General features: G+C 32.4%; 1 protein-coding gene across 1 annotated transcript; it reads right to left on the reverse strand.

Annotated features, from left to right (window-relative positions):
* Positions 1–2,709: 2,709 nt before the first annotated feature.
* LOC139819067 (fatty acid synthase-like) lies at positions 2,710–9,378 on the reverse strand. The gene is made up of 8 exons (XM_071788216.1): positions 8,904–9,378; positions 8,237–8,635; positions 7,034–8,055; positions 6,719–6,957; positions 5,783–6,498; positions 4,280–5,095; positions 3,218–3,681; positions 2,710–3,076 (listed from the first exon to the last, which is right to left on the reverse strand). The coding sequence occupies exons 1-8, from the start codon at positions 9,139–9,141 to the stop codon at positions 2,807–2,809; spliced, it is 4,164 nt and encodes a 1,387-aa protein (XP_071644317.1). The 5' UTR covers positions 9,142–9,378; the 3' UTR covers positions 2,710–2,806.
* Positions 9,379–9,864: the final 486 nt, after the last annotated feature.

Below are 9,864 nucleotides of genomic sequence, written 5' to 3' on the forward strand. Positions count from 1 at the left end.
TTACGTTTCTGATACCTGTCGATTTAAGCTGCTTTAACTATTATTCTAGTCACTGGCGAAATAAATTTATTATTCTGATTTTTAATAATATAAGAGAAATAAGACCGTTTTATGTGACCGTTATACAATCAATCAATATTAAATAAGCCGTGTACGATCCGAGCTTGGATCTTAATAGCCTAATAATGTTTTTATGTATAATTACACGTATATTTTTTCCAATCTTAATAAATTGCGCGCTGACTAACTTGTCAGACTTACAACATAACTCCTGTTGGAGTAGTAAATTCTTTACTATTATTTCAATCGATTTAATTAGAGGGGTGTGAGGGGATTTTATTAATCTAATAGGAGCTGTGTTGTAAGTCTGACAAGTTAATCGGCGCGTATTATAGTTGATTAAAGTTGGAAAAATATGTAAATATAGTATATAAAAAATATTATTAGGCTACTATAAAATCTAAGCTCAGATCGTAAATGGTTTATTTAATATTGATTAATAATATTTTTGATAAAAAAGCCGCCTAGAACCTAGAATGGAAATATTGGTTTAGTTCTAGTTCAGACTATAGCCACATATACTTCTTCTGAATAAGAAAATTTTAGCTTTTTGCGTTTCAGATACCTAAAACAGCTAGAATTATTTACATCGTCTGTCATTTATGGTGACCAGGATATAACAGAAAAAAGAGCATTTTTGTTACTTAAAAAATAAAAATAAAATTTTAAAATAAGGTGAAGAGAACATGCAAAGTTTAACGTTATTCACTTTCTTCGTTTTCCTATAAAAAGTTCCTGAAAAATATATATTTTAAAGATCTTTTAAATCAGAATACCTCCGTTAATAATTCTTTACATTCTCTTCCTGACAGAAGAGATTTTACCACTTCTCAATATAAATATAAATTTATCTTGTTATGGTTTTATTCGATTATTCCGGTGTTTTTATATTTGTGATTTAATTAGATTATTACATAGATTATTGTTTACTTTGTTTATATTATTAGATGATTGTTTAATGTTTTAGTCTAGACTAATGTTTAATGTTTTAGTATGTAAACTTGAACATTAATTATCATGTTTTTTTATATTTATTTTTTTCTATCGTAGTAATCCGTTCCGAAGAAGACTAAGTACAGTCAAAACGTTAAGCATGTGTATTGTTTATTTAAGAAATTATTTTTATTTTAATTCAATATCTCTCTGTTGTTGCTCGTGGCCGCTTATAAACATTAATAGCTAATTTAAATTTAATAAGAGTAAAAAGAACATTATAAACTACTTTTTTTCTCGATATAGTTAATATGTAATTATTGTTATGCATTTAAATATTAAATTTAAATACTATTATGCTAAAGTAAAGGTTTTTAATGTAAGCCTTTTTTTGATATAAAAGCAAATTTGCCAGAACGGGAATTTCTATACATTACATTTACGAATTTTAATTTTTATGTTTATAAATATTTTTTTAATTAATTATAATTTTTATATTTATAAATTTCAAATATATATATATATATACATATATACATATATTTATTTATTTATTTATTTTTAAATATAAAAATTAAGATTTGTAAATATAAACGTAAATGTAACGTATAGCGCATCGTCGATTTGCCAACGCGAGACTCGGCATTCGGCGAGACGCGAGGAGCGATACCCGAAATGCATGGCATCGTGGCATAGCCGGCGCGTGCTAAGCAGCTACGTCACAGCTCAAGCGAGAAGGAGACAGCAGATCGTATGTCTGCCCTTCTCTCCCCGCTCGAAGCTTGCCGAGTGCCGAGTCAGCCGACTGGCATATCCCCTCCATCTGAGTAGTTCGGATACGAACCATAGCACGGACACGAACCATGTGTGTACCGTTACCGAGCGTAACGACGTAGTTGACGTCCACTTTCTCAGGCGGCGCGTCAGTATACGTCCGCTGGAACGGAATGATCCCGGTGGCCGCTCTCAGGTTTCTCTCTGCTGTATATATTATATCAAGCTTGATTCATAAGAATCGACTTAAAAATTCCCTAGCGGCACTTTCTGCCAAGCGTAGAGAACCTTCTTTTCCGTTGACTCAATATATATTATATATTACCTATACCTAATTTACCTAAATAGAAATCTTCCTCCTGACCGATAAGTCTATCGACCTAATTTCGAAATACGCGCGCGATATCGAAACTGGCGATACCTGCGCCGCCAGCGTCGAAAAAGTGAAAGTGACGTTTCTCTGATAATCATAATAATATTGAGATGAGAGCGGTCGACGTAGACGACGACGTATCTTAATAAAAATTTTTCACATTTGGACTTTGCGTCGCAATATCTCCGCTCGTAGGGCACGTAGCGGAATATTATGAGAGAAACCCCCCCCCTAATTGGACCCCAAGCTATCGATCAAGCCTACTTAGAACTTGATCCGTTCACTCGTTATCGAGATCTCAACATCTCGGGTACTCGCAACCCGTCGCGTCGCGTAAAAGAGTCACGGTCGGTCTCGCTCCGCGTGTACTTGGCGCGAGACACTACCGTGTCTCTTGATTATTAATCATACAATCTTATTAATCATTTATTGTGCTTTAGATCTAAAACTATTATTATTATTTAATTTTAACACATACCTACATATATATATACATGCAAATATGCAAAACATTTTGTTTTACTATTTTAAAATTTAAATACAAATCCCCGAGGAATATTTATGTTACAATAAGTTATTTTATGCATATATTGTCATTTTATTTAAATTTATATAAGATTAAAATTACATATATAATTTTTACAATAAAAAATTAAAATATGTTTTTTATAATTTACTAACCGTTTTCTTGTTAATTGTAGTGTACATTTCTAATAAACCAAGTAAGATCATGTTTTGTAACTCTTCTGGCGAAGTACTGTCCAAATATTGATTAGTCCAAAGTTTCATTTGGTCAGGAGCTCCATCTATTAGTATTAGTCGTCCTGAGAAATCATTAGCTTCTAATAATCTTACTAATTCGATGGCAATTAAGGATCCGAACGAATAACCCACTATTAGAAATTCTTTTTGATCTTTCATTTTTTTCAATAAGTGCTAAGAAAATAAATATAAATGTATATATAAGCTATAATAATATAAAAAACTTGTAATTGTTAGATATTACTTATATATATGTATAAATTTATTTAAGAATAATTAAAATAAATATCTTATAAGTAACGTTAATCTTCTTACAGGCAGCAAATAAGCGGCTGACTTCATCACTGAATGATTTTCGTCAGGAATATTAAGTAGACCATGTTGCAAACACGTTGCCGAAGATTTGATTTCTGATGCTATAGACTTATATACACTTGATAATCCTTCGATTCCTGGTAAGAGAAAAACATTGCTCTTACCAATCTCCTTTTTTGTAGCAAGTTCTACAAGAATATCTGGAACAAAATCTGAATCCTTCATTCTTCGAAACAGCATGTTAAAATCTTCATTAATTTTGTTTGTATTATGTGTCTTTCCTTGCTCGGTTGTAATTGTCATTTGTCTAAATTTAGCAAAATTTAGTGTTCTAATGTCTTGCGCTGTCAAGAAAATATCAAATTCTCTTTCCAATGTTTGCTTAATTTCTACTGCCATCATCGAATCCATACCCATTTCGGCCAATGGCACATTGGGTGGCACTGCGTTTATGTTCCTCAGTCCTATTTTGATATAAAAATAAGAATTAGTGCCACATTGGTTAGTTGACGCGCTTTACAAATTTTACACTGTTTAACGCGCGAAACGAGATGCCACATTGGTTAGATGACGCGCTTTACAAATTTTACACTGTTTAACGCGCGAAACGAGATGCCAGATTGGTTAGGTTTTCACCTCCACCTCCCCCCAGCTTTCGGGGGAGGTATGGTAGCCCCTCCTCCGCTTACGTGTGTATATAAAAGTTGTGTTTTTAAGAGACGTACAATTTTTATTTGAAACTTTTTGTTCTAAAATGTATATTTATTTAGATAATTAAAAAATATGCAAAAAATTTTTTTTTAATTTTTACTTAGAAAATGACCTTTGCGTCAATTTTCATTGACATATTCATAATTAGCATATCTAAATATAATAGTATACACAATTTCAGAACGATCGGAGGTATGGGCTTTTCGGAACTTTATCCTAAAAAATATATTTATTTGTTGAGATACTCGTTATTCGAAGAACTGTACTTGAAATAACATTTTGATTTCACTTTTCTTACATGGCATTATATTTAGTTTTCTTTATTGCTTAACTTTGTATAAAATTGCTTACCCATGATATGAGCAATCGTTTCAGAAACATTCATTGATCCGCCAATTTTTTCTTTTTCAGCAACAACCATACTGCTTACGACAGGGCGGTCTTGCAGTAGGAATATTTCTAATGTATCCAAACAGGAAGATATTCGTTGTTGCAATGTACCTCCAATAACCAATTCCTTATTTTCTTCTTGCATATCTGCCACGAGTCCGACATCACCAACAGCACCCCATTGTATCGCTAAACCGTGTAATCCTTCTTCCATCCTCTTCTCACAGATTCTCTCCATTACGGAATTAGCCATTCCATAATTCGTTTGGCCTGCATTTCCTCTTCCACATGAGACGGAGGAAAAAACGACAAAATGTCGAAGTTGTGGACATATCGTTCTCGACAATTCATCCATTTTCTTCGTCAGCCATGCTTTTGATTTGAATGAATCCTCGAACATTTGTGGTAATTGATTTTGGAACGTACAATCTTTTAAAACAACTGCAAGATTAAATATAGCGTCTACTGGTGCTCTTTCCTCAGCAAATTTCAATAAAGATTCACAGTCTTTGTGATTCAGATTATCATCGATTGTAACGATCTGTACATCCACACCGTAAGATCGCCATAACTTTACTCTTGATTGCTGATAACCTGTTTTAATCCCGGTTCGTGATGTCAAAACCAGATTTTTTGCACCTCGAAGAGTCAACCAATCTGCTAGCTCTAAACCAAAACCGCCTAGTCCACCCAAAATAACGTAGCATTTATAATTCAGACAATGATATTGTGGATGAGCGAGTAGTGGAGCATCCAAAGGCTCTTCCTCTTTATGAACTCTTATTATTGTTTACGAACAAGTAGTTAAGATACATTATTACTATAAAGTAAAAAATCTAAATAACGAAGGTTTTATGATTTATTTTATTATTGATATTGTTTCACATTTTATCATTAATTTCATTATTAATTTTAACATTACGTTGTATAATTTAATTTTACTATTACGAAGAATAACATTTATCTACAATATTTAGGAGTAGGACTGGACAAAGCTATGTTTATGTAGTCTTGAATAATAGTAAAAAGTATAATTATCATTATTTATTTATATTACAAAAAATTTCTTCGTTGAATATAATTTAACCAAACCTACATTTGTTACTATCTGTATAGTGTATAGCTTTAATTATAGAAACAAAGAAATCTTTTTAATTTGATATAATAAAATATTCTGTATAATTACATATTTATATATATCATAATTACACACACTTATATATATATGTATATATATATGTTGTACGTTTACGTTTTTTGAAATGTACAGTCCTGGAATATAACGCATATATATGTAATCAGATTCAAAAAACTGTCCCGAAAATTGCCGTAGGACATGAATTTTTTCCAGGACAGTCCTGGAAACTGCCAAATGTCCCGGAATATACCGATATCAAAAATAAAAGTCCCGGAACATACTTCCGGACCTACATATATATATATGTATATATTTATATATATTACATATATTAAGAAATAAGTGTACCTTGCCGATATGTTTTCCAGCAGCCATATATCTAAAGGCAGCTTCTATTTCATTTCTTTCAAAGACTCTTCTGCCCAGTGGTTTAATTGCACCGTTTTTTAAACCTTCTGTTATTGTTTTCCACAACCTTGACTTTTGTTCTGCGTTTGAATAGAATAATTTATCTAATAAAATACCGTAAAAACTGACACCTTTAGAAAAGATAGATATATCCAAGGAATTATTGGACACCATATCAAATTTTCCAATTTCCAGAAAACGGCCACCATTTGCTAAACAGCGAATAGATGCTTGCAATTTCTCTTCGGCTAAGGAATTCAATACGATATCCACCCCACGACCTCCTGTACGCTGCATAATCATTTGTTCAAAGCTTGTATCTCGAGAGTTTCCGATATTATCTTCAGAGATAGAGGGAAACGTTTCTCTTATAAATTGCCGTTTCTCGACAGTTCCAACTGTCGTAAAAATTTCACAACCTTCGTGAAGCGCAAGATGAATGGCAGCTTGACCAACACCTCCAGTACCCGAATGGATCAAGATTTTGTCTCCTTTTTTCATTTTACCCTTTATGTATAAAGCATAGTAGCACGTGCTGTACACGCATGGAATCGTTGCTACGTCTTCCATTGTCCATTTGTCAGGTATAATCCAACTAAGATATTTATCAGCGACGACAGTATTTGTCATTCCTCTATACATAAAAATTTTAGAAATGTGTTAATTTATCTAAACGTTAATTTAAAATGACGTACATATTACGTACTTTTAATTTGATATTAAATTTAAATTAATGCTACTTAAATTAAAACATTATTAATATTAATTAACGATAATTATATAAAATAGAAGTTAATACTGCCAATTGCAAAAAGTTTTTTTTATCACATCTATATTTATTGTCTATTTTTTACCCATGTGAACATAATCCCATTATTCTCTGCCTATCCGTATTGAAACCAACAAATTCCAAGTCAATGAAACAATCGTTACCGAGTTCGAACGGTGCGCTAGTTTCAGGGTTAAGTCTACCAGTGGTTACCATAATATCTTTAAAATTAATAGATGTATAAATTACATCAACGAGGTCTTCATAATTCATGTGAGACATTCTGCTCTGTGCCCAGCAGATAGTACTCAGATCTCCTTGTACCTATTATGAATATTAATTATTATTATTTTTTATAAAATTATTATTATAATATTTATAATAGAACATCTCGACGCACCATCTGTTTAACGTGAGCACTCGGTACGAGTTTTGGTTTCAACGATGGTAATGGAAAATGCCTGTAGGATCCCCAAACGTTACCGAAACGTAAAACATTGATAGGTAGATCCAACTGCAACTGTTTCATGTACAATGGTTCTTGCAAAGAAAAAGCGGGCGCTTTGTTATCTTGAATAAATACGCTTTTAATTATTTCGCCCCCTGGTTCTTTTCGCAAACAATTAATAAAACCGAGTAGTCCGCATTCGAAGTCTCCTTCCGAGACGAGTATTATCTCCGTATCTCCAGTCTCGTTTTGCACACTCATGATTGACTTTAGTTCATCTACCCACGTAAACTCATAATTGTTCACATGTACAATCCGCTGGTTTTTTGCAATACTTCGCATTTTTCTTAACAGTAAAAGCGTCTTTTTATTTATTTGTTTCTCCAGTATGACATCCAACTCATATGTTTTCAGACATGAATAATCGCAAACCGCACCAGATTTTTCCAGAGTTAGTATAAAACCTTGCGGCATTAATAAAGGCAATAACTGTTCATATAATTTCTTGCTATTTTTTGTCAAAATATCGAAACCAATGATCATCAAACAATTCTCGTTTTTCGATAACTTGGTAATCTCCATGGTAGAAACATCGTTGGGCAAAGAGATATTTGGGAATTTTTCGTGTGTCATCACGAGTTTGGTGTGATGTTGAATCTGCGGCAAATCGTTTAAAATTTTACTAACAAGTAGAGAATTTAAATCTTCTGGTGCCACTTTGTCACTATCATCGACAAATTCGATAATTTTAACATTTATCATATTGCAACACTCGAGTGCAATGTGCGTCGACATTCTTATTGTATCTTGTAACGACATAGTTTCTAAATCACGATGAGCAACAAATTTGTATTCTTCAAGAACGGCATTGACTGCTTTTTGTCGGCGAAGTATAGGTGTAGCCACAATGCCACAAATTTCTATTCCTCCAGATATTATAACGTCTAAAGATTTGTAATGACGAACAGAGAATTCTGCAATTTAGCAAAAGAAATTGATTTGTCAGGCAATTGGCCGCATTATGTATTACTTAGGCTAATGGCAGAGAAGGAAACATAATAGCCGGTCACGACTTACACGATTTTTTCTGCCTTACTTTACGGCCACAAGTACGACAGACGTCTCGTTCTCTGTCATCAGTTTTAATTTACTTACGTCTATCTTCAATTGGGTAATCTTGAATTAACTGTATGTGATATTTCGGATCAATAGTCAGTTTGCGAATTCTTGTTGGAACTAAAAGGTTTCTTGAATTCTGTCCTAATATCATCATCTGTAACATACTGTCCATAAATGCCACCCAATTAGATGTCCATGCGATATGGCCGTTTGATCCCGAAACCGATGCACTTTGTAATCCACGAAATACGCCGGTGTATTGATAACCACGAAGCCTTAATTCCTTGTAAATGTCTTTTGTATTCATTTCTTCTTCATCATCAGCATATTCAGCAAGATTAGCAGATATTTTTTTATTTTCAATATTAGTTGGAATTTGTAATATTCCAGTAACAACAACGTTATCTCCTTCGGTTATTTCAAACCTGTTGGTACCTTGATATAGATATAAATTCTTTAAATATAAAATGTTATAATAAATTAAATAAATAAAAATATATCAATATGAAGTTTAGAATCTTACAAAAGCAGTTGATTTGTTAAAGGAAAGATTCCTGTGCTTGATTTAATTATTCTCATCTGTATACTTTTATTTTATTTTACTTTAATTATAGCATATAGAAATATTGCATCATAAAAGTGGCCTAAATCTTAAAATCTAATACTCGCATGAGAAAATTAACTGTTTACGTAATAATATTACCTCTTTGAATCGAAAAAGTTAATTCAATCTCATTTTGTTGTGATAGTACTGTAGCACGAATAAAATTAACGTCTTCAAATACGATTGGTACATTGGTACACTCTTGTTTATTCAACGATGCCATCATCTCCCAGAGACAAAAAAGATATCCCATAGCCGGAAATAAAATTTTGTTATCTACGACATGGCCCATTAAATATATGAATGCCTCATCAGCTACATCAATATTGATAACCATTTTTCTATTGAAAATTACTTTTTGATGAATATATTGAAACACGTAGAAGTCTTCGGAATGATTCCATCTAAAAACATCATTACGTAAAATGCACTTATAAAATGCAGTTGTTTATTTATTATCAAAATGACGTGAAATTTACTGAGATCCTAATATTTTTAAATTCTCCTTCGTTCTTTATAAGTATGATACATTATGTGAGTATATTTATTGTTAGGATAATAAGTAGAATGAGATCATTTGGATAAAATTGCTCAAAAAAACCGCCCTTCGATGATCTTAACTGATCATATATGTTGTCAAGATCTTAACCCCAATCGTAACATTTTAAAAAGTTACTCTCTAAAAGTCGAAAAGTGAAATATCACTCAAACGAGTGAAATAGAAGTATAAGTGTAACCATTGTAAACAGTGTAAACATTTGTATCAGTTGAGCCTGTGCACTACGAGTGATTCGCCACTCTAAGAAAAAGAGTAAAATTTCGCTGTGTAAGTTGGAGTGAAATTGCACTCTATTTTAGTGAAAAGCACTCTTTTCGAGTGCAGTAGATCATTATCCATAGGAGTGAATTATGTCTACAATTTTAAGTGGGAAATTTCACTCTGTTAGAAACATTTATCAGTCAATCTTTAGTGAAATGTAATTTACTATAGCTTTTAGAGAGAGAGAGAGAGAGAGAGAGAGAGAGAGAGAGAGAGAGAGAGAGAGAGAGAGAGATTGAT

The sequence above is a fragment of the Temnothorax longispinosus genome, chromosome 9 (genome assembly GCF_030848805.1).
Source record: "Temnothorax longispinosus isolate EJ_2023e chromosome 9, Tlon_JGU_v1, whole genome shotgun sequence".
Classification (NCBI taxonomy): domain Eukaryota; kingdom Metazoa; phylum Arthropoda; class Insecta; order Hymenoptera; family Formicidae; genus Temnothorax; species Temnothorax longispinosus.